A 26,742-nucleotide genomic window follows, 5' to 3' on the forward strand; every position below is an offset into this window, starting at 1 on the left:
CTTGTTTAAAGTGTATTCCGTTCAAGGTTATTTCTTGGCGGTGACAGTAAAGCTTCGCTGGTCATGCTGCCTTGTTAGTGCGCCGTGCCATTCGAGCTTAAGTAAGCTGTGAAAGCGGATGTGCTGAGTGGTTAGTGCGGAGATATCATTTCAGTTGAGCAATATCGAGCGGTAATTGGAAGATGGCAGAGGAGTTCTAAGAGAAAAGCAACAAGGAGAATGGTGTGCAGTTGGTGATTTGGGAAGTATGAGAGAGGTGGCATTGGTGGCAGTTCTACTAGTTATTGGGGGCGTGGAATTGAATCCCGGCCCGAATACAAGTCGTAACATCAGTTGCAATGATATCGAAGCCATTCAGGAGGTAGCTAATGAGGAGTGTCAAACGGACCAAATTAAGGAAATGATAAGGGATCAGTCGAAAGAGTTAGATGACATGAAGAGGTGGATTCAAGAAAAAGGTCCAAGGTGGGAAGTGATGATGATGAAATAGTGCCACTGAGGAAGAACGTGAAAATTCTGGAAGAGGTGGTGGTTAAATTGAAGAAAGAGGAATGAATCAGTAACCAGGAACGTACTAGGAAATGTATATTTATCCATGGTGTTCAAGAGGGAGCGAAGGAGAATAAAGTGGACTTAGTGTACAAAATGATGGAGGTGATGCAAAATAAAATGAAGATTAACTTCAGTGAAGTGGACATTGACGTTATGGAAAGGGTAGGTAAAGTCAGAGGTTATATCCAATTAAGGTCAGGTTGTTATCTACCTTGATGGCCGATATTGTGGTGAGGATCGCTGGAAATTTACAAGGTGAGAATGTACGGGTGAAAAGAGACATGGGGAGTGAAGGTAGTAAGAGCTTTAGAATTTTAAGAAAGCATCGAGTGAAAGCCAGGTATCAAGGACTGAGAGCGTACATCAGGAGCCAACAGTTGGTTGTGGCAAATGGAAGATGGGCTAGAACTTGGTCAGTGGCTAAGCTACAGGAAATGAATGAAAAGCTTAAACAGGAAGAGTGTCTGGTGACGAGGCAAGGTGAAGGAAAAGTCACAGAGCGAACGTAGGGACATGACGAGGCAAGAGGTGGGCGCATGGTAGAGGACAGAATCCAGGGCAGCGCAGGAGCGGATACGAGAAGTCAGCAGGTTTTGGTGGAGGGAGAAATTGAAGAATCAGCAAGTACCGTCGACAGTGTGCACGTGCATGGAAGAGGTGAAGGTGCGCGAGAAGAAACAAAAACAGAAGGGGAACAAAAGCAGAAGGGGAAGTTTGAGTTTAAGGGACCAGTGGGGAAAGAAAACAAAACGTTTGGAGGAAAAGACGGATAAAGAGAGTCACAAAATACCTAAAAATGTTGGGACCGGGTGAGTTGGCCGTGCGGTTACGGGCGCGCGGCTGTGAGCTTGCATCCGGGAGATAGTGGGCTCGAATCTCACTGTCGGCAGCCCTGAAGGTGGTTTTCCGTGGTTTCCCACTTTCACGCCAGGCAAATGCTGGGGCTGTACCTTAATTAATGACACGGCCGCTTCTTTCCAACTCCTAGGCCTTTCCTATCCCACCGTCGCCATAAGACCTATTTGTGTCGGTGCGACGTCAAGTCATTAGCAAAAAAGATTGAATGAAAGTGGAAAGCGAGAGGGCCATAATAACAAGAAGTAAATCAAGTAATGTGGCGGAGGGTTGTAAAAATTAGGGGGGGAAGTGGTGATGCAGGGGAGGATATGTTATAACTGGATCGGAAGATAGGTTTTTTAAATATTGAAGGATTGTTAAGTAAGATGGGTAATGAAGAAGTAATAAAGTTAGTAGAAAGTTTCGATATTGTGGCGCTTTTAGAGACGTGGTTAGAAATAAGGAAGGTGTTAATGTGGAGGGGATTTTTGATCAAGTATAAATTAAAAAGGAAAGAGCGGAGGAATGGCAGGACACCGGGGGTATAGTTGTTTAACTAAAGGAAGGAATTAGTGAATTAGTTGAAGACATTGACAGTGAGATGGAAGAGGTGGTATGGATCAGGTTCAATACGGGGGAGGAGAAAGTGAGTGAGAAGAAAGTGTGCTTGGCTTTTCTATACTGTCACCCCAAGGGGTCGCCATACGCTAATGAAAATTTGTTTAGGATACATTATTGGAAATAAGTGTCATTGGGGGAAATATGAGGAAGGTGGGATGTTGTTATTTGGTGAGTGGAATGCTAGGATAGGCGGCCTTTGTCCAACATACACATAGAGGTTAAGTTGATGATGAGGGGAATAAGGTGTAGTGATGATAACGAAAGGAATAGTTATGGGTTAGAACTGTTAGAATTGTTCGTGGCAGGCAATTTTTATATTTTGAACGGCTGGTGGAAAGGGCAAAGGAAAGGAAAGCTTACGTACATTACATCGCAGGGTGAAAGTGTTATAGATTTAATAATTAGTTCGTAAGACATGTTGGAGAGAATTCAGATAGAAATAGGGGACTGGGTTGGATTCCATCATGCCCCGGTGTATGTCAAGCTGGAAAGAAGTGAGAGAGAGGAAGAGGAAGGAGAGAAAAGGAGGAGTGTAGAGAAGGGTAGAAGATATATTAAATACAAGTGGTCAGAAAACCTAAAACGGGATTTAGATACTCTTATAGAAAATGAATTGCAATTAACCAAATGTGGATGGGAGGTAGCTTTAAGGGAAGATAATGTTGACAGAGCGCTTGAATTAATTGAATATCCAATAAAGAGGGTAGCTCAGATAGCTAGATGTAAAAAAGAAAGAAGGAAGGGGAAGACGGTTGGTATTATAAAGAGTGTAAGGAAGTGAGGAAATTAGTCATGGGTGCTCTTAAAGAATATAGGAAGCACGGAGGGAGTGAAAAAGAGAATATTTTTTGTAAATTAAGGAAAAAAATACAAGCTTAAAATTGCAGAGAGGAAGTAATTATGGCTGAGAGAACAAGCAGAGGCAATAAACAGGGAGTGTAGAATGAAGCCACCTGAAAGGGTGTGGGACAGAGTAAATAAAATTAATAGGAGGGGAAGAGGGTTGACAAACCGAATATTGACTATGATTCATGGTTGGCCTACTTTCGCGAGTTATTAGGAGGGAAGGATGGGTGGAGAGATACAAGGGGGAGAATGTCGTACAGAGGGAAGTGGATGTACAGATCTATGACCTTGATAAAGAGATACCAGAAGAGGAGGTATTGGGAGTGATAGGAAAACTAAAGGGTAGGTCGGCAAGAGGAAGAAATGGTATCAATAATTTATTTAGGAAAGAAATAGCGAAATATAGTCAGATGATAGAGGGCATAGTAAAATTATTCAACAAGATTTTCGAGGGTGATAGGTTTCCAAAAGAGTGGAAAATCGGGATTATATGCCCAATTTACAAAAAGAAAGGTGAGAGAAATCTCCCGAGTAACTATAGAGGAATAACATTACTGGACTCCTTGAGGAAGGTTTATACAGGTATACTAGCGAACAGACTGAGAGACTGGGCGGAAAAGCAGTCGATATTGTCAATTTTTCAGGGTGGTATTAGAAAGGGCAGAAGGACGATAAATAATATAATGAGAGTCAAGATGGCCCTGGATAAATATCTAAATACGGAATGAAGTAAAGTATATTTAGCTGCCATTGATTTTCAAAAAGCTTTCTATGCAGTGAGTAGAAGAGCGTTAGTAGTAAAATTAGGAAAGGTGGGGGTTTCAGAAAAGATGATCCTAGCGATTGAGGCTATACAATAAAGTCCATTGTTGTATTAAACTGGAAGAAGACTTAGTAAGCGACCTGATTGAATGTAAGATTGGACTGAAGCAGGGCTTTATTTATATTTATTATTTATAAATGACATTTTTGCATGCTCACGGAGAAAATAACTGGGCATGTCTGGTTGTAAGCGATAAAGGGATCCCAGGATTGAATTTTGCTGATGATGTGATATTAATGACATTAAAAGCGTGGGGTTTACAGAGAAGTTTAAATGCGGTTTCAGAATGTGCAAGTAAGTGGTCCCTGAAAATTAACTGTAATAAGTCGAAGGTGTTGGTAGTTCGAAGAAACAGATAGGTAAAGAAGAGGAGGAAATGGGTGATCCAGGGGGAGATGATTGAAGAGGTAGAAGAGTTGGGATATTTAGGAGTGCTTATAAACAAAAAGGGGGATGGGAAGATTACATTAAGAGAGTGAAATGGAGGGGGTGGCGGCTCTCTCAGTTGTCAATATTTTGGAGATAAATGATAATATTCAAAGGTTTGTTCTCAAGACATTAGTGTTGAACAGAATACTCTATGGAGCTGAACTATAGGGTCTAGAGGAAGGAAGGGATACGCTAAATCAGGTTACTTGTAAATTTAATAAGACATTGATGCGACACCCAGAGTGTACAGCAAACGCGGGGGCGATAGTAGTTTGTAGGGAGTATATTGAAGTTGACTTTGTTAAGATGGTACTTAATTATTGGGTGAGATTAAAGAGAGGGGAGGGGGGTATAGTGCGACAATCTGCTTATCAGCAACAGATTAAACGTATGTATGATGGGAGCTGGCTGGCAAAGATCAAAATGTACGTGGAAAGGATGGGTATGGGATATATACAGAATGCGGTTTGGGACGAAAGGGGTAGTAGGATTAGGAGAGTGACTTTAATGAGGGTAATGGATATCCAATTGCAACGACAGATGGACGAATGGAGGAAGAGAACGTCTTTAAATATGTTTAATAGGATAAGTAAAGTATCAAGATGCCTTTGCTGGCAGGACCTAATGTTTACAGTGCACTATGTCTTCTGGTATAGGCTAGAGCAGTTTTGTTACTTTCATAGATCTGTCTCTGTCTTATCCTTCGCTTTGACAATATGAAAGTGACTGAGGTATGAGCGATGCTAGTAATGCCAATCCTTATGCAGCCAGTCCCTGCTATGAATGGTGTGAAAATTTTGCTCATAGGGTCGGTTGGTGTATGCATTTCAGTGGGCTTGGCAGACTGATATGTAATAGCAACTCTGGCTCGGTGAGGAAAGCAACGGGAAAGTATCTCACTCCTCATTTCCCTAGTACGCCTCTTCAGTGATGTCTAGGCCATCTATGACAGCTGATGGCAGAGCTGTTGAGGATCCCACCAGCGGAATCGCTGACGGACTGAACATACAACATACAAAGTATTAAGGATAAGTATTGTTAATGTAGATAAAGCTGTGAGAAGAGGTTTACTATGGTGAATTTGTGGCTTATATAAAAATAAAGGGTGGATTAGGAAAAAGGATAATTCATTATGTTTATTGTGTGGTGAAGTGAATGAAGACCTGCATTTGTTAGGATGATGTAAAAAACAAAAAGTGAGAGTGAAAATATTGAGTGAAAGTCAGGAGGAACTTTTAAAACAGAGCGGTAATGATCAGAAAATTATTGGTTGGTTGATAAAAGACTGGAATAGGGTAGGAGATTTAAATTGGTATTTAAGTGCAGTTAAAAAATGATGTGTCAGGAAATTAAAGGAAGTGGACGTGTGAGAATGCTAAAGAGACAATTTATTGGACATGAAACTGAATAGGTATGACAATGTATGTAGGAATTTGATATAGTGGTTTTGTATGATTAAATAACTTGTGTTGTCGATATTGGGGTTCTAGGTAAGTTAGGTAAGTAATTACGTAAGAGGACATGAGGAATATAGGGCACTAGGCTCAGCAGGATGCGGGAGGGAAGAGGGATGAATCAGCAAATGTCTTAGATTACGGTGAGACAGGTCGCGGCCTTGAGCATCTAGCCTTCTGGAGAATCAATGAAATATGATTCAAGGACGAGGTTATGCAGTTTTCTACGTCATTGCCGGCGAGTGTAGAGTTAGAGATGGAGATTAATACTTGCTGATTCAACCAGGGTTCGACAGGCAGGCAATTGTTCTTTTGTTTTTGTTTTGTGTTGTGTTTGCCGTTTTCCCGCCGAGTTTTGTTTAATAGGGTTTCATTTGTACAGGTATTTTCATGGTGTTTTATATTTTCTAAGTTTTGATTGTCTTCATTTGGTTTTGTTCTTTCTATTTTCTTCGTAAAGATTAAGGTTGAAAACTGTAAAATCTGGAGAAAAGAAATATACCAAAGATAGAGTGCCGTGCTGCCTCCAAACTACCATCATAAGGCAGCCTCACTCAGCCGCTACTGGAAATGCTGATTATTCATCTTGTTGTGCGATAGGATCTGCAACATTAACTTATACACAAATGGAAATTTGCTGAGCAACTTCGAAGACACGAAGGATTATTTATACATGATAAGCATAACGTAACCTTAATCCAGAGTTCTCTTGAGTCAACACACGTTCAACTAGAAATTTCCTGAACAACTTGAAATGCATAAAACAATATTTAAAAGTGATCAACATAACCTATGTACACATGATTAAATATGTAAGCTAGCCTAAAACACATGAAAAATATTTCTTGTTATACACACATAACCTAACTTGCATCATGATGGTACAAAGAAGCTGTTACCTCCAGGCAGGTAAGCTTAGCTTCTTGCTCGTCCCTTGAATGAGGGAATGCAGTCTGTTTTTACCATCAGCCCGCCATGCATTCATCACTTGAGCTTGTCATGAACTCTTGTTTGATGGTCATTGTATACTGTACCATTGTTCGTCAACATGTGGGTCTGTTGATGTTCCAGATTATAAATCCAAGGAATGCAGCTGAAGGGCATTAATTCACATTATAACAGATACGAGGTTTGCAACTAATGTTTGGCTTTTCTGTCTGCAGTTGTGTTAATGATAAGGTTGATTGGTTCTGATTCTGTATTGTACATAAAACTAAAATTATTATTTGCAGATGGGCTATGGGACCGGACGTCGTTAATGCTTACTACAGTCCACAGACTAATGCTGTTGGTGAGTAAAATTTCAATGTGTTCCTTAAACGAATTTAAATAAATAATTTAAAAAAAGTGACTATTCTTAATCCCATTATATTGAATTAAATATTACTGTTCTTCCATTTAATTTGCAAATCATGAATATTAATCTGAATCCAAACACTCAAATAGGATCTGAAGATCCAAACACAGAGTAATCTCAATAAAATGTTGTTCTTAGGAAACATGCTTATTAAATACAACAGCCTGATCGTGTATATTGGGAGATCAACTGATGATCATAGCTCGGAAAAACGAAATATAAAGCATCAAAATAAAGCAGTGTATTTGGGCAACAGAATAAGAAAAAGACGTGTTAAATTGAATTGTTATACAGTTTATTCACTAGAAATGCGAAACTACAACAGCCTACATCCACGTTTTATTTTATCATTACATTTATTCTTTACTTATTTGTCTTTTATTTTTAATATGCCAGTGACGTTTGCTTGGATAATTGCTATATGCTTCTATTTAGTTCTACAGCCATGATATCCATCATCAATTCACGAGCAATTGGAATGAAGAGACTTATTTCTCTTCCATCCCTTCTATTTCTTCTTCATTGGTATTTTGATCTTCGTCACTATTCGAGAACTCTCTCGGTAATATATTCATTTCTGAAAGATACCTAAGGGGCTCGACACTGAAATCTGTTGCCATGCCACTCCAGCCATTAGGGGTAATAACACCGTAGAACAAACCATAGAGACTGTATGTCTTTTCTTGAAATTCCGCAATTTTCACGAGAGCTGTTATCCTCAGTACAACGCTCTTACTTGCAATTCTGAATGTTAGCTGGGCTAATGTTTTTCATTTCACTAGCAATGGAGATTTTTCTCAGGGCTAACTTTTCACTATGTTTTATCGTGATTCGCAATGGCATGTCGTCGTGCTATGTGTTTGTTTTATATCGAGTGAACTGTGTGTGAATTTGTGTTCTATTTGCTACAAGTCTCCTTTGAATGTGAATTCTGGTCGACGTTGGCGAGTATATTAACATAGAAATACATGCCCTTCATGTTGGTATGCTAATGCACAAATTACGTGTTCACCTAGAAAAATGCGTATATACAACCTGTGACAATAAAGTTCGGTGAATAGTCCTGTACTATCAACATAGATGAACAATGCATGACAGTGGCCTTACTGTCTTTTGAAATAGTCCCCTCCCATAACTATGCACTGCTGAGATCGGCGATACATACCCTAGAAACTTTGCAAGAAGGCTTCCTTTGGGATGGTGTTCAAAAGTCTCGTCACGTATTGTTGGCTTTCAGGAATATCGTCAAATCTCTTTCCTTTCAAAGCAAGTTTGATGAGTGACTTTTCGACTCTGACATTTTTCCGACGAGGGGATCCCGAAGAACGCCATTCCATGCTTTGCCGTTTCGTTTCGGGGTCGTACCTGAGACACCAGGTTTCATCCTCAGTGACAATACAGTTCAGGAAATTGGTATCGCATCCGCCGTTTCGACAAAATCCTGTGAATCCTCTAAACGTGCCTGCTTCTCATCGTCAGTCAAGTGATGTGGCACAGGACGAGAACACGTTTTCCTCTTCCCTAACTTCTGGGTAACGATTTGTCGCACCGATTCACGGTTAATCTGCAGTTCATCCGCTATCATGCGCACAGTTAATCGCCGATCGTTCGTGATTAATATCCTCACCTTCTCAATGTTTTCGTCACTGACGGCGGTCGCCGGTCTTCCGCTACGGGGGTTGTAAGAAACACTTTCCTGGCCTCCTCGAAAACGGGCGAACCACTCGTACACGCGTCTTGCCAAGCTTAAAACAAAACTGTACATTGATCTTTTGGTTGTTCATGTTCCTGTTCGCAGTTCAGAACCAACGCACTAAACACGCACTGTGTCAAACTGGTCTTACACGGCACACACACGATGCTCAACTGAACAACGTTGGGAGCAGGTGGTCAAAACCTGCTGTTAAGCATTGTGTGTCGCCAGTATTGCCGGATCGACCGTTCTGACCTCAATCACCGAACTTTATTGTCACAGGTTGTGTATATATATGTTTTACACAAACTTCTCGACTACAAGGAACGTTGACCATAATGCCCAATACACTGGGATAAAATAGTGATAAGGACAGAAATTTCAACATTTCCTGATAGGGTGCCTTTTAGGCGGCCTGCCTAAAAATTCTTTTACATCCCAAGTTTGCTTCGGTCTAGCGAGTAGTACAATCAAATGAATTTTTTAATGATGCAAAATATTGGTTCCAGCTAAATAGCTTCCTCCTAAATATCATAACATTTACACAAAACAAGCAAAAATGGAAACCATGTCAAACTACTAGGACTAAATACATCCATAGATCCAAAATCGGCATGGAGTTTGCTTAGCAAAATCCTGTGCTGGAGACTATTGAGGGAATTATATTTTATCCACCGCTTTTGAAAATGTTGTTTTAAATTCAAATGTTTGTATGTAATACATACCTTGGTTACATCCCAGGACTCTTCAGTAACAGTTTGCATATCATCAGGGTTTTAAAAATGCAAAAGAAAGCTATTCGTATAATCACAAAAGTTCTACCAAAGACACGTTTAACACCTCCCTTTATTGAGCTTTATACTCTAGGTATTAATTTAGTAGTATGGGAGGTTACGACATAATTTGTAGTATTTCCTGAGGCTTAATATCTTTCTTCTTTTACAGTATTTCCTGCTGGCATTCTACAGGCTCCATTTTTCAGCATAGGAAGACCTGAGTAAGTAATTTAGGCACTCTAGAAATAAATAAATAAATAAATAAATAAATAAATACATAAATAAATAAATAAATAAATAAATAAATAAATAAATAAATAAATAAATAAATATAAATAAGTAAATATTAATAAAATGGTGAAGATCGTACGGTTTGGAAATATTCTGAATATTATTCAGATTAAATAATAAGAGATACAATGGGTAGACCTGTTTTAGTATGTGTTCTTTTTGCGGTTAAACAACTGGACATATTTCAACCTAACTACAGATTTATAAATTTGGCTTTCAACACTTGGTTACAAATTACAAAACCAAATTGACTGATTGCTTTTCCTTGTTCAGTATAGAATCAATAATGGATATAAGAGTAAGCATATACGAATAATGGAATCATGGTAAGTGATGTTCCAGACAGCACTGTAGCTGCTAGATTAAGAATGAAGTATAATCATAGATAACCAACACTGGTTTGCAGTAAATCAGTCCTGGGCATGAAATTAAATGAATAAATAAATAAATAAATAAATAAATAAATAAATAAATAAATAAATAAATAAATAAATAAATAAATAAATAAATAAATAAATAAATAAATAAATAAATAAATAAATAAATATATAAACAAAAATAAATATTCCTATGTTCTTGAAGAGAATATATTTTTCATTCGTTCCATGTACTGATCTTTCACCGTGTCCACTCCACGATCTTATTTCTTAAGGGAAATAATGGAAAAACTCATCCTTTATATGGACTGTAGAAAACGTGTGATACTTTTTAGAATGGACATAAGCACTAGTAGATTTAAGCATAATATTTAGTTGTAACAATGAAAACCTAATGCATGTATCAAATAAATGGATTGCAACAATTTAATCTTCTTTCCTCAGCTTCAGGTGATCCGAAACTAGGAGAGAGGAGTATTATATTATATTATATTATATTATATTATATTATATTATATTATATTATATTATATTATATTATATTATATTATATTATATTATATTATATTATATTATATTATATTATATTATATTATATTATATTATATTATATTATATTATATTATATTATATTAAAGACTGAAGCTTTATCCCAGTTGTAAGCAAGGACTTGTAAGTGTAACCTACATTATATATTATATACAGGGTGGAGCACGAATAGTTGACACATTTGAAAAGCAAATATAAAATGCAACTGATGCACTATGTTGTTAAAATTTCTCGCACACCTTCCCAGTTTTATGGAAATACCTGTAGAGGTGACATTGCTGCTTTGTCTCCACAAACGCCTGCATTCCAGTGAGCTTTCTGCCACGGCCGGCCACGGCTGACTCTTCGTTCAGCAGCGCGCCAAAACAGTAATCTTTTAATGCGAATCAAAAGGTGTTACGGCGACACAAAAGAAATTTCGAGCTGCATTTCAGACTAGGTGGGCACCAGCAAGGAACACCATCCTTCGCTTATACAGAAACTTTGGAAGAACAAGGCAGTGTGAAGGAAGAAAAGCGACCACGTGCACCAGCAGTTCAATATCCTGAAAACATCGCTGCGCCGAGGCACGCCATGTACCCGTACAAAATGTCTGTGCTACACAAGCTAACAGATCTTCACAGGCAGAAGAATTTGCAGTACGTCTTATGGGCTCAAGATAAAGATGAAGTACTGTTTGACACTTGGTTCTCTGATGAAGCCTATTTTCATCTCAAAGGGGCAGTTAATAAACAAAATGTGCGGTTTTGGACTACAGAAAACCAGACATTATTCACGAAAAAAATAGGGATGTGTCAAGCCATGGGTTAATTGGACCATTTTTCTTCAGCCAGACAGTTAATGCACAGCGATACAAGAATATGCTGGGGAATGAATTCATGCCTTAAATTCTCGCTGTACCTAGTCATACGCAGTGGTTTATGCAAGATAGTGCAACACCTCACACAGCTAACGATGTTCTTGCGTTTTTGAGGGGAGTATGTGTTGATCGAGTAATGTCTCATCTTTACCCACAGTACAACAATTATGACGGATTATTCTGGCCTCCTTAAAGCCCAGATTTAAATCTTTGTGATTTCTTTTTGTGGGGCTATTTGAAAGAAAAACTCTTCGCTTCAAGACCTCAAAGCCGCATGGAAATGCGTGCTCGCTTTGTGCAGCCCTCCAGTGAAATTCATGAAGACCTGTGCTGCAAAGTCGTCAGAAATATGCGTACTCGTCTTGAAGGAGTTATCCACCGAAGTGGAGGCCACATTGAACATGTGTTATAGTGAAATGTATTTCCAGGGTCCAAGCTGCCTGTATCTAAAATCTCATTAGTGTTCTATGAAAAATAAAGTTGTTATTCTAAAATCAAATGTGTCAACTATTCGTGCGCCACCCTGTAGTACATTCTCGATTTGGGCACTAACGGAATGAAGGACAGATCTTAAGTACCATCTTCCACGAGAAATGTTCCTTCTAGATCAAGAACGTTCTTCCTACTGGTGTTTCATGTACAACATGACGAACTATTGCAATTCATTAATTTCTGTAAGCGCGATTTCATATATTTTCTTCTGTTTGAAATTAGACTGCAGGTACATAACACAAAAATATTTGCTTTTCAAGCAATTATAAAGCCACCATAGCAGAATAATATTCTGGCATTTAGTATAAGAATGCTCGGAGGAAGTAATAGAAAACTGTTTTCCCTTTGTATACCTAACACTTCATGAGATATTTTAATGTACAATGACGATGCCACATAGGGAAATCATTTATGACCTGCTAATAACTGTCCTACCAGTGAAGGCTGGTTATTTCTTAGGCCATCATAAACAGCTGCATCACCAAATTTAACTTAATATGACAGTTTACAGTTTTAACAACTCCACCATATCTTACAATGGCCTGTGACAATCAGTGGTAATTTTACGTGTTATAAAAGCACTGGATGATGTGATTTTTAACATTGTATATACCTTACCTTGTATTGGTGAATAATTCTAGTCATCGGAGTAACGGTCTCTCTCTGCATGGACCTTGGGTTTCAGTTTCATCTCTGCCAACAAATTCTTCCGCGTATGAAATTTAAAGATTATCTCTAACTTTTAAACTAAAACCCAGTTAAGTACTGTAATGATCGCTTGCCTGTATTGACCACTTACACTTTCCCATTCTGCGTAATGCAATTGCTCACAAAATGTTGGCCCAAATATTTGGAAATTTAATCAATATCTTGTCCTTGAACATTTAATTTTCAATATTGAAAGCAATTGCCAAAACTCACAATAATACACCAGATCCTTGGCTAGATCGTTGATTTATGTCATTCGAACTGCACACATCTGAGCTTGTTCCTGGGCTAGATAGCAATCTGGATAAATGGATCACGTTGATTCGAAGGAATTCGAATAACTTCGAGTGTAATACTTGTCTATATTGGTTTTATTTACGCGACGACGAGTCAGGTACGAAGCATGCTGTCTAGAGTTGATTCTAATGTATAAAACAGAAACACGCATATGAACTGTAATATTAATATAGGTCTATACAATACATCCTGGCTTATAGATTATGAATTGTTTTAGAGGTGAAACGTTTGCAGTGTAATAATGCCTCTCCCTTGTGACCGGGTGAATAAAGACACCTGCAGTCATTTTGTCCACTATCCATACAAACCAGTTTAATTTGTTCTTCCTACATGGCTTCGCGAATGAAGTCATACCGGTACATTATACTTATGCACTTTGTTCTCTGACAGTAAAATATAGTTAATGCAGCGGTTGCTAAGCCTAATGTGCTACTTCAACGTGAGGGCACAAGTTAATTTTTAACCATTCCTCTAAATCACGTTGTGCAACAGGACTAATAGGCAAGGCATTCAACTTACACAAACCTTCCATACCTACATACATACATACATACATACATACATACATACATACATACATACATACATACATACATACATACATACATACATACATACATACATACATACATACATACATACATACTGTACCAGGAAAGCCTAGGTCCTGGTCCATATTAATTGAAAGAAACATTACTTCAGCATAAAAGATCCGACCGACGTACGAACATCTATGTAAAGAATGTTCCAGTATGTGCCAGACCCTACGAGTGCACTAGGCGGAGTCAGGTGACGTCACCTGTCGCTTGGAGCTCACCTCCCCTAGAGATATTTCTCGAAAGAATTTTTCTTTTACCAGCTTTTTAACGCCTTAACCAATTTCAACGGGACAAACGCTGAATTATAGCGGACGTCATAAAAGTTAATCCCTGTGAATTTCGAATTAATTCATCCCATGGTTGTTGAGTTATAATAATTTAAAGTTTCAACAAAATTACGTAATCACGGTCACATGGCCGAGAGAGATGCTACCCCTCCCAGCGCTGGTATCTATATATGCCAAGGCCAGCCAGCCAGCAAGCCAGTACAAGGACGAGTAGACAGCTGTGTGAGTGAGACAGAGGAGAGACCGGCCCGCGTACAGTATGTTCGCGCAGTCACGGTGAAAGTACTTTCCGTCGTATTTCCGGAACGCGAAATTATATCGCCGACAGAATTATAAAAGACGTCGCACTATATTTAGTATATCGCGTCGCGACTACAGTCTAATCCTAAAGACATTTAAGAATGTAATACGAGTGAACTTATTGAAGTGCAAACATTAACTATTTTACGTTCACAGAATATGTCATTACGTGTAGACTTATGATTTTGAACTTCTGCAGAACCTAATGTGTAGAATCACCAGAACTCGTTTCTTTCCGAGTATTGAACTGTATTCCTTTATTCATGCCACGTCAGTATACGACTCACAGTAATTTGAGTGAAAATTAAGAACTTTTCTGAGGTAATATAACATTATAAGAACAAGATAAGCAGAAAATAATTCTTAGTGACTTAATGACTGTGTTCAAAGACTGTGATTATCGACTTGCCTTTTCAAGTGTGAACTGTGCATTTATGAACGTTTCAATAACGACTGTAAATAGTAATTCATACAGGAAGGACTGTGATTCTTTCAATTACGCCATAAATAGTGTTCAACAGTCAATGACAGTGTCAGGGTTAACTACTCGCACTAAGTGAATTTTTCGTGTGCGAAAAATCACCCTAACGAGCTGCAATTCTACATGATCCAGTTCCAGCCGTCATCACCTCATCGGGAACGTCAACATGGTGTGTCAAGGGAACATCGCCGATCCTGATTCTCCACGGAACATTCCAGATGTCCATCCTTCGACATTTTGTAGCAACATTTCTTGCCATAAGTGAGTAGTAACAAACTGACTAAAATTTTGTTTTTCATTAATTTGTGAACAGTGGAAACTTCAGTGCCGCGTGTGAACAAATATTTCAGAGTTCTCAGAAGTGATTAATTTAATTTCAAATTTCAGTTTCATATCTCGTAGAAAGACTTTAGGCTTTTCAAGTGTGCTATATATCAAGGGTGACGAACTGAGAACTGAAAACTATTAACCAAAATTTAATTTCTCATATCAACTTACAATTATAAGTGTGCTTAGGTTTAGAAAGACTTTAGGTGGAAATTCAATACCTCATATTCTCACATATGAAAGACTTTGAAATCAGTAGTATTTATGCCATTTTCATGAACAGAATTCAGGAAGATTACTTTCAAACTTTTAATTTCAATGCCAGATTTGAATCAAAAATCATATCTCAGGGTGAAGAATTAATAAATTGTTTGAAAAAGATTTTTTAACCATCTATTATTCGCTCTGCGAGTCTATCCTACTCTGTATCAGCTCCAAAACCAAGTTCCACTCCCTGAGGTCCTACTCATGCCCTTTGCCCACAACTTTTCCTGGTACAATACATACATACATACTTATATGCATACATTATCATTTTAGATCGTAGCTGTTGATTGTTTCATAAATTCTATTATAAATCAGTCGCTCAAGGAGTTTATATATGACACTTGGAAGTACTATTGGACGGGAGCTTTCCACTTTAGATGGATCTTTATTTGGTTTCTGTATGGCTATTATCTTTGTTTTCTTCATCAAAGGTGGGGTGTTTCCAGTTTGCAGAATATGAATGAAGAAGTTTGTTAACCATTGTATTGTGGCTGGTCCACAATGAGCCAAAAATTAAGGATAAATTGCATCAAATCCTACAGCTTTTCCAAGTTCCATACTTTTTATTGCGGCTTTAGTTTCCCCTTCTTTGAATGGAGTAGAGATTCCAGAAGACTGCGGCGCTGCACTTTTCTTAATGTTCAACTTTGAATATGATATCCTTTTTGTTTCACTTGTCTTTCATATTTATGGAAACTGATATTAGATGATTAGGAAAATCATTCAGATTAATGGCTGTTTTCGATCTTTTAGTTTCAGGGTTTGAAGAGTCCAATTTCCTAATTACAGACCAGGCCTTCCTGCTAGAATGGGTATAATCTAGGGATTCTACTGTTTCATGCCAGATCCTTCTTCGGCTCTCATCCAAGGATTGGAGGAGACCAGCTGCATTGTCGGAATTAGGATGTTCTTAATATTCTCTTAGTAATTCCTCAATCTCTGAACTCTAGCCAGGGATATACCCCTTACTATATCCTCTAGGGATCTATCATCTGCCTATGATACTGTCTGACGAGAAGGACTCCTTCTAAAAAAATTAGTGTTATCCCATGTCATAAAACGGCCTTATTTAGTACTTCCAGATATACGCTGATATTGACAGAAGTACAGTGTTTAAATTAAACGATTGTTTACCTCAAGGATCAGTCCTGGCTCCCCTTCTTTTCAGTCTGTACATATACGATTTCCCAGACACATCATCAAGAAAATTCATTTATGCTTATGACATTTGTTTGGTGACTCAGTGCTCAAAGTTTTATGACGCTGGAACCACTTTAGCCACTGCTCTGGAAGCCTTGGATGTATACTTCAAGAAATGGTGCCTTCACCTAAATCCTCAAGAAATAGTTATATCTACATTCCACTTACGCAATAGACAGTCTAATAACAAACCAACAATAAAATTCTGAGGTTAAGTGTTGCCGTTCTGCAGTATACCAAAATACGTGGGTATAACACTTGATAAAACTTTGACTTTCAAGCAACCTCTCTGAAATGTTGCTGCTAAAGTTAAAACTAGAAATAATATTCTTCAGAAACTTGCTGGTACATGATGCGGAGCCAATACTCATGTTCTAAGATCATCAGCATTAGGCTTATCATATTCTGTTGCTGAATACTGCCGCCCCTCTTGGATCAATAGTGTTCACACTACGAAGATTGATGTACAACTCAATCAGGCAATGCGCATAATCACGGGATGCATTCGGAGTACGAACACGCTATGGCTTCCTGTTCTCAGCTACATTCCACCTCCAGCCCTAAGATGATCTGAAATGCTCCTAAAGGTGTGGAAAAACATTCAGCAGAACCCCCAACTACCCATCCATCAAGATATTACAAACACTGAACATCAACGACTGAAATCAAGGAAACCACCCTGACGTACAGCAACAGATCTTGAAAGAACCTCTTTTCATGTTAACAGTTCATGGAAAGCCCAGTGGGATCAGTCTTCAGTAGTCAACAAACATCTAGTTGAGAATCCTTCTAAACGTGTTCAAGAATTTGATCTTCCAAGGCGATAGTGGAGAATCATCAATCGGATAAGAACTGGACAAGGCAGATGTGGTTATCTATTGTGCAAATGGGGTTGGACTAGCTCTGCAGATTGTGATGGTAGTGCCCCTCCTCAGTCAATCCACCACATGGTTGCTGACTGCCCAATTCGAGCTTTCAAAGAAAGATAATGGACATTCGCCGCACATCGGATGAAGCAGGTGATTGGGTCAAAATACTAGACCTAGAGTTGTAGTATTGTACGGACTTGTGACTACGCACATTTATCCTGAAACTATATATATGTACATACATTCATCATACGATAAATAAATTATAGACCGTTATGCCTTTCAGCGTTCAGTCTGCAAGCCTCTGTGAATTTACTACACGTCGCCACATTCCTCTATTTTCAACTAGTGCTGTGGACCCATTTAGTTCTATACTTCTTATCTCTACATCGTTAGAAACTGATTCTAGTCATCGTCGTCTTGGTTTCCCTCTAATTCTCTTACCCTCCATAACAAAGTCCATTATTCTCCTAGCTATCCTATCCTTCAACATTCGCCTCACATGGCCACACCACCGAAGCCGGTTTATGCGTACAGCTTCATCCATAGAGTTTATTCCTAACTTAGCCTTTATTTCCTCATACCGAGTATCTTCCTGCCATTTTTACTACCTGTTTGTATCAGCAATCATTCTGGCTACTTTCATGTCTATTACTTCTAACTTTTGAATAATATAATATAATATATCCTGAGTCCACGCAGCTTTCGATCCCGTAAAGCAAATTTGGTCTGAAACCAGACCGATGTAAAAGATAGTTTCGTCCGGGAGATGACTTCCTTCTTACAGAATACTGTTGATCGCAACTGTGAGCTCATTGCATTAGCTTTACTACACCTTGATTCAGTCTCACTTACTACGTATATTACCATCCTGAGAGAGCACACAACCTAAATACTTGAAATTATCTACCTGTTCCAGCTTTGTATCACCAACCTGACATTGAATTCTGTTGAATTTCTTACCTTCTGACATCAATTTAGTCTTCGAAGGGCTAATTTTCGTACCATACTCATTGCATCTATTTTCATGTTCCAAGATATTAGACTGCAGGCTTCTGGCACAATCCGACATTAATATCAAGTCATCAGCATAGGCCAGACTGCTTAGTACATTTCGACCTAACTGAATCCCTCCCTTCCACTTTATATCTTTCAGCAGATGATCCATGTAAACTACAAACAACAAAGGTGAAAGGTTTAAGCCTTGTCTAACCCCTGTAATTATCCTAAAGCAAGAACTCATTCTACCTTCAATTCTCACTGAAGCCCAACTATCAACATGAATGCTTTTGATTGCTTTTAATAATCTGCCTTTAATTCAGTAGTCCCCCAGTATGGCGAACATCTTTTCCCCCGGTACCCTGTCATATGCTTTCTCTAGATCTACGAAGCATAAACACAACTGTGTATTCCTCTCGTAGGATTTTTCAATTACCTGGCGCATACTGAAAATCTGATCCTGACAGCCCCTCTGTGGTCTGAAATCACAGTGGTTTTCATCCAACTTCCTCTCAACCACTGATGCCACCTTCCCTTCCAAGATGCCAGTGAATATTTTGCCTGGTATACTAATAAATGAGATACTTCGATAGTTGTTGCAATCTTTTCTGTTCCCTTGCTTATAGATAGGTGACATTACTGCTTTTGTCTAATCTGAAGGTACCTTACCGACACTCCATGCTATTGCTGTAGGAAAGAGATAAAGCTGTTTTTTCGAGAATGCACGATCAAGTAGCGACAAGTTTAAAAGGTGACCCTGACACAAGAGATTACGGCGTTTATTTCACGACCATTTTTAAACACTCCGTGACTATCTTTGCCCATTTTGAATTTGTCAATGTGGGGCTGAACACTAACATGCTTCTCAGGCGCCTGCATGGCGTGATGAAACACGTATACATGTAGGCAAGAGGCCCAAGAAGCTGGACGTTGCGATCCATGTCCTCGTGAGATTTGTGAATGATAAACTTTATGACCGCCTTATTTACATTTTAAAAAGGTAAACTCACGCATGCCAATAGATCATTTACGGCGAGTATGTATGAATTGATCCGTCTGGGAAAAATGGGGAATTGTATTCGGTCAGAAACATGGATGAAGTGAATTGATAATGTGAACTACGAGGTGTGTTCAAAAAAAGACCGAACTGTGGCTAGAAAAACTTTATTATGTAGCTTACATCATTTCACAGACTGTCCCCTTCAAAATAGTCCCCTGCACTATCAACAGCGTGTTGCCAACGTTTCTTTCACTTTTGGAATGCTTCCTGGAATGCACTTTCTTTGATGACGCGAAGTTGCCTCGTCGCATTCTCCTTGATCTCTTCAATGTCTTGGAAACGATGTCCTTTCAAGGTGGTTTTCAATTTGGGGAATAAGAAAAAGTCTGCTGGAGCCAAGTCGGGAGAATAGGGCGGATGGGGCACAACAGGAATTTGGTGTTTTGCCCGATAACTGCGGACCGAGAGAGAGGCATGTGATGGCGCATTGTCATGGTGCAATATCCAGGATTTGTTTTCCCACAGTTCAGGCCTCTTCCTGCGCACAGGATCTCTCAAATGCGTTAAAACATTCTGGTACAGTTCTTTGTTCACTGTCTGGCCTCGGGGTACAAACTCGTGATGGACAATGCGGTTTGCGCGCAAGTTACAAAGTTCGGTCTTTTTTTGAACACACCTCGTACAGAGTACAGAATGCAACATCTGCAAGTATTCATATATTTCTACATACCAGGACTCTTCCATTACATTTAATATGTGCAAACATATACATTTAATGCAAAATATATTGGTGGTGTTAATAATCAAAATTTAGAAATATGCACTAATTTAATACTTCAAGAAGTACCCTGATACGAAGAAAAAGAAATTATTCTGAAGGACTTGCGTTCCTCTGAAAGGAAGGTTAAATGAAGACATAGAACAAAGCAATGCCAAGCTCCGACAAAAGCATACTCGTAACAATAAAATGATCATCAGAACATTTCCAACCAATAATCTCAGTTAAAAGGTGCAAATTCGAAAGCAATGATCGGCACATCTCATATACTTCCCGTTTGAACAGGTTTTTTGCTCCTCTTAGCAAAATACGAGTACGTTCCATTTGAATACAGTTGACTTTTTGTAGAAGATGCACGTGATATACTAAAGACAACAACAGAACAATGGGCGTACCGATATGGGTGAACTGTGTTAATGTTTTGTGAAATGTAAAAATATGTTGTGACCCATGTAAATATTTTATGAATTGTGTAAATACTTTCTGATAACTACAGTATTCGTGAAGAAACTTCCAAACAGATGAGGTAATGGTGTTAAATAACAAGCATTGTTCGGCTAAAGGAGCCCAGACTCGTGTTTGGTAAGTTTCATACTATTAGATTTATTCTACTCGTAATGTGTTTGGTCTATTGTATAAAATGTGTATGTAATACAATTTCCTATCTGATGAAATTTCTGTTGCGCCTTCGTGAAAAGAAATTGTAATGATTCACCCACTCATGCTACGGCTGTCCACCTCGCGGATCTGCTTGGTCGGAAGGGGTAAAGAGCAGAGAATCCTCGAACAATCCTGAGCATAACCGATGACGGCAGCACCTCCTTATTCCTTGGATACAAATAAACAAATAAACAAATAAAAGCATGCTGGATATAAATGTTCCCAACAAAGAAAAGAAGAAGATACATACATACAACCAGGACGAATAGGAATAACTAGCGGGACGACTTTCGCTGAATTCCATTTTACCGCTCTCCGCCGCCTTCAGCGCTGTCATCGCTACGAAGGCAAGGAGGCGCGCGTATTGTTCCCTTAAAATGGCAGTGTGTTTGTAAACATTCTCCAGTTCTTTTCGGTGATAGTAAATAGGCCTACGTGAAATATCTGGTGTTATCTTTTAGAGAATTAAAAAAGTTAATAATATTAAGTACAAGATTTTCCATCCAAGTTAATGGTGTAGAATTTCACAGAGCTATAGTTCAGATACCTGGGATGGTACCTACAGGATGAGGATAGAATCGACGGTGACGTCAGAGCACGAGTCAGAGCAATATGGCCAAAGTGGAGGGTAGTCACAAGTACTTTGTGTGACCGCAGAATTCCAATCCACCTGAATTCAAACATCTACCGAACTGTTGTGTGTCCAGTGTCCATATGGTACAGAGTGCTGGCCCGCGACCAAAACTAACAAAAGTCCAGTTCATTCAGTGGAAATGCACATGGTTTGCTGGACAATGGGCGTCTCCTTCAAGGATCACACTTGGAACGATACTCTCAGGCAGTAGTTTGGTATCGCCCCCTTTCAAAATAAAATGCGAGAAGGGGGACGACGATGGTTTGGCCACCGTTTTACGCGAAGTGCCTAGAACAGTTGCCAATAAGTGCTATCACCTTCCCGTCTACGGCCAATGACATGTGTCAGACCGAAGCAGCGATGGCAGGACACTATCAACAAGGCCATGAGAAAGTGCGGCATTCATCCAACTGATGCCCAGGACCGAGTGAAGTGGCGATCGAAGATTCTAAAAGCGGACCTCACTCCAGCGGAACAATACTAAGCTGATGATGATGATAAGAGGAGTAGAAATAGGACGTATACTTCGCTATACATTTCAAATAACACCGCACGTGAAAATGCCTACAACTTTCTGTATTCCGGGTTGCATATCGGTTCACGATGAAGGCGAATGAAAACTACAATTCTTGTTACCACTGGAATATCCAGCTCTGTTCTTTAAGTAGTCGAAGACGATTCCACCACAACATCTGCCTTTACATAGTGAACATGCCAATATATAAAATGTCGGTTCTGTTTCCAAACAAAAGGATAAGAAACGAAATGCAAGCTTGTACTACCACAAAACACACCCGGAAAATGACTACCCGACTGCTGGGGAGAACTGCCAATAAGACTCTTAATTAGGTTGAACATGTTTGCTCGTGAATTAAATACTGTAGTTATGTAGGAATTACATGAGTATGGCATATTTATACCAATTATGTCTCAGCCTGTAGAGATTTAATACATTTATTACGAAATATTATGTAAAATGTGTACTAAAGCAGGTAACATATATCTTTTAGGCGTTGACTAACCGTTGCAAATGAGTTTAATATGCAGCCAGTTTCGAGGTGGATGGCTGTACGATCACTCAGTTCAACCAGACACATAAATGTGTGAGATATTGATAAAACTACTGAAGAACCAGTTTCTAAAGTAATGCTGTTAAGCCATTACAAATGTAAAATATTTCCTACGCATTTTTCACCGATTTATTTCGAAATAAGGAATATTGTATCTTATTTTGCAGCAAACACATAAATAAGCACAGTCCCGGGTCGGTATAAAGCGTAAATCCTGAGAAACCACGATAATGAATACACTGTTTTAAATCATTTAAACGTAAAATTGTAAATTGAAGCAGTTCACATCGCATTTAAACACACATGATTACAGTCAGCTGTTCTCTAATTAACTACACTTGCGCCACGTAGTGAAGAACGTATCAACCACCTCCAGTCGTCACACAATTTTTATTTCTATTCTTCCTGATACAACTATAATATGTACAAAGTAAAACATGTTTCGCCGAGCAGAAATAATTTGCACATAAGAACATTTGTAACTGTAAATATTATAGGATTATGTACATTATCTTATGAGAAGTGTTATTAACTCTATTTTTCAGGGCGTTGAACTATGGCAGTATGGGTGTGGTGATAGGTCACGAGATGACTCATGGATTTGACGATGTAGGTTAGTATTTGAGTATGATTAGTTAATGTGTGTTAGTTATATACATGAATTGAAAATTGAATTGAAGTGAGCCTATTGTTTCAGGTCGTCAGTATGACAGAGTTGGCAACCTTGCACAGTGGTGGACTGAGCCAACCGTGGATACATATTTGAAAAAAGCTGAGTGTTTTGTCGAACAATACGAGCAGTTCAAGTTTCCCGAATTAGATGAACTGCATGAAAACACAACTGTGAGTTGATATTTGATCTAGCCTATATAATTTTAAACATATACACTGGGGGAAAATATCCAAACCCAATGAAATAAGGAATATAGAATATGGAAATGTTGACAATATATTTGTCGAGGTAACATGTTTAATTGATTAAAGGTACAAGACTAAAGGTTAATATCCGCGCGAGAAAAGCCACGCAAATTTGCCGTGCTGCTTCATTAATAACTGGTGTAATCGCCTGACTGTTGAATGCAGGCATGCAAACGTCAACTTGTGGAATGGAGTTCCATGCATGTTGCAGTTGGTTGGTCAATACAGGGACGGTTAATGCCGGTTGTGGATGACGCTGGAGTTATCGTCCGTTGATGTTCCATACTTGCTCGATTGGAGACAAATCGGGGAATCGAGCAGGCCAAGGCAACATATCGACACTCTGTAGAGCACATTGGGTTACGAAAGCGGCATGGGGGCGTACATTATCCTTTTGGAAAACACCCCCAGGAATGCTGTTCATGAAAGGCAGCACAAGAGGTCGAATTACCAGATGGACGTACAAATCTGCAGCCAGGGTGTGTGGGATAACCACGAGAGTGCTCCTGCTGTCGTAGGAAATTGCTCCCCAGAGCAGAACTCCCGGTGTAGGTCCAGTGTGTCAACGCTGCAGACAGGTGGAATGCAGGCGCTCACCTGGCCTCCTCCTAACCAACACACGGGCATCACTGGTAGCAAGACAAAACCGGCTTTCATCGAAAAACACAACGGACATCCACTCCATTCTCCAATGAGTTCCCGCTTGACATGACTGAAGTCGCAGACGGTGGTGGTTTGGGGTAAATGGAATGCACGCCGCAGGGCGTCTGGCTCGGAGCTGTCCTTCAAGTTGCCGATTTCGAACAGTTCGTTGCGTCACTGTGGTGCCAACTGACGCTCGAATTGCTGCTGAAGACGCAGTCCGCTTCTCCACAGCCACACGCCGAATACGGCGGTCCTCCCTCTCAGTGATGCCACGGGGACGTCCGTAGCCTGGTCTTCTTGCGAGCGTACCTTCTCGTGGTCACTGCAGCTAGCACGCGCGCACAATGGAGACATTCCTGCCAAGCCGTTCTGTAATAGCGCGGAAGGAAAATCCACTTTCACTTAGCCCTATTATACTTCCTCTTTCAAACGCAGTGAGCTGTTGATACTGGCCTCTTCGTCGTCGTAAAGGCATTCTTGACCCACTCACAGTCACTCCGTTCAATCTCACAGGTAACTAACGCTCTCGCACAGGGCAGCCCGTATTTTAAGTTAACCTGATGTGCAAAGTCATGGGACCGCTACTAGAGCAACGCTAATGCGATGTGCGGGAAATTTGAATCAAAGCCATCTTTTATATGTATACAAGTAAACACGCCTGCCAACGTTCGTTAATCTAGCACAACCCCTTCTTGGTATTTGGATATATTTTCGGCTAGTGTATATAGGCACTATTGTTGGGCATTACTTAAAGCAGTCAGTTATCTGCTTTACCGGGCAAGTTGGCCGTGCGCGCAGAGGCGCGCGACTGTGAAGCTTGTATCCGGGAGATAGTAGGTTCGAATCCCACTATCGGCAGCCCTGAAAATGGTTTTCCGTGGTTTCCCATTTTCACACCAGGCAAATGCTGGGGCTGTACCTTAATTAAGGCCACGGCCGCTTCCTTCCAACTCCTAGGACTTTCCTATCCCATCGTCGCTATAAGACCTATCTGTGTCGGTGCGACGTAAAACCCATAGCAAAAAAAAAAAAGTATCTGCTTTAGTGTATGAAAAGGTAAGACAAAACTTGCCATGATCATGTAATCATGTATTAGAGGTCACTGGTGAAAGTAAGGTTTATCAAAGCAAAAGAAAAGCTTGATGTTGTAACGTGCAAGGGGTAAAAAGTTTTATTGTAAAGGCAGCTGCTATTTCCAGTGTTATAGAGCTATTAGGATTCACATAGAAAGTACGCCAGCTGCAGAAATTACACTCATATTGTGCCATTGCTAATACCAACTTGCGATACTTCAGTCTGAACAGGCGAATTCGTCCTTGGACGCGCTACGAGACGGTTCACTCCTGATAGCTTTGCGAACAGGGGCGTACACAAGGGGGGTTACTGGGTGATAGAACCCCCATCCCATGGAATTTTTATAAAATAAAATAAACAGAAACTGCCAATAAACAAGTGAAAGTCGACTCAAAGGGTTGGCTCTTCTGAGTATTCATAGCGACAAAATTGTAAAACCAACAACTCTCTTGAACCTCTTTTCTAAGATGCCTCAAATTTTGAATTTTAAATTGAAATCTGAACATACCATTCGCCGTAAAACTACTTTGATCCTGTTGTAGTTCTGTATTTTAATGTAAGGTTTTGTAATGTACCGGTACTGCAATCTGAATATCAACAGAATTTACTTGTATCAGTGCCCTTATGACTCTCGCGTATGCGCGCACCAAAGCATCTTCATTCTGTTCCATCATCATTTTTTATCCATTGCACTCCCCTCTCCCCGCCCCATCGACCCACTCTGGCTACGCTACTAGTATTTTGACAGATGACATTAATAAGAAACACAAAAAACCAAGTCGTATAGGATGGAGTGATATTCTGTAAATTGCGTGAGCATGCGAAATGATGAGTAGCATCTAAGATGTGTAGATGTACTGGAAAAGGATAGCAGACTTTTGTACCAGCGTGGAATAAGCGACATTCTTTGTGGAAACTTTTCATCTGGAGATTTCCAGGAATTTTCTCTATTCAAGTACGCTCCTGTTACGTCATGTGACGTCGAAAGATGTTTTTCTTGCTACAAGACGATACTCATCGACATCAGGAGAGGATTCTCATTCAACAATCTTAAGATGCATGTGGTCAAATATTGCAACAATCCTAATAATGGAGACTAGATCAGGTATGAAGGCTTCATTCACATCACACATATTTTGTGTATAACGCTCCATGGCTAAATGGTTAGCGTGCTAGCTTCTGGTCACAGGGGTCCCGGGTTCGATTCCCGGCAGCGTCGGGAAGCTTAACCATCATTGGTTAATTTCGCTGGCACTGGGCCTGGTTGTATGTGCCGTCTTCAACATCATTTCATCCTCATCACGACGCACAGGTCGCCTACGATTGTCAAATCAAAAGACCTGTACCTGGCGAGCCGAACATGTCCTCGGACACTTCCGGCACTAAAGCCATACGCCATTTCGTTTCATTTGTGTATAACGAAAAATTGATTGAATATTGAACAGTGAAAGTAACTTTAGTGTTTATGTCTTTCACACAGTCTGCCCTTGCCTAGAAGTATGCAGTGTAACCTTAATGAGTTCTTGAACTATTCAGCATTACAGTTGATTATTAGGTTAACGTTTTCAAAGAATTAAAATAATTATAACTCTGCATAAATTGCAACCTGTAGCAATTGTAATAAAAGTGTTTCTGTATGTAATGTAGATGCTATTCATGAAGTCATATTTTGA

At 39.5% G+C, this 26,742-nt stretch overlaps 1 protein-coding gene across 1 annotated transcript in view; it reads left to right on the forward strand.

The window, feature by feature from the left end:
• The window catches only part of LOC136863764 (neprilysin-11-like), a 204,022-nt gene that overhangs the window by 134,365 nt on the left and 42,915 nt on the right, over window positions 1-26,742 (forward strand). The window contains exons 13-16 of the mRNA XM_067140117.2: window positions 6,795-6,853; window positions 9,558-9,609; window positions 22,978-23,045; window positions 23,130-23,275. Coding sequence (XP_066996218.2) covers window positions 6,795-6,853; window positions 9,558-9,609; window positions 22,978-23,045; window positions 23,130-23,275 — 325 coding nt within the window. The remainder of the gene's footprint in view (window positions 1-6,794; window positions 6,854-9,557; window positions 9,610-22,977; window positions 23,046-23,129; window positions 23,276-26,742) is intronic.

This window comes from Anabrus simplex, chromosome 2 (assembly GCF_040414725.1).
Source record: "Anabrus simplex isolate iqAnaSimp1 chromosome 2, ASM4041472v1, whole genome shotgun sequence".
NCBI lineage: Eukaryota > Metazoa > Arthropoda > Insecta > Orthoptera > Tettigoniidae > Anabrus > Anabrus simplex.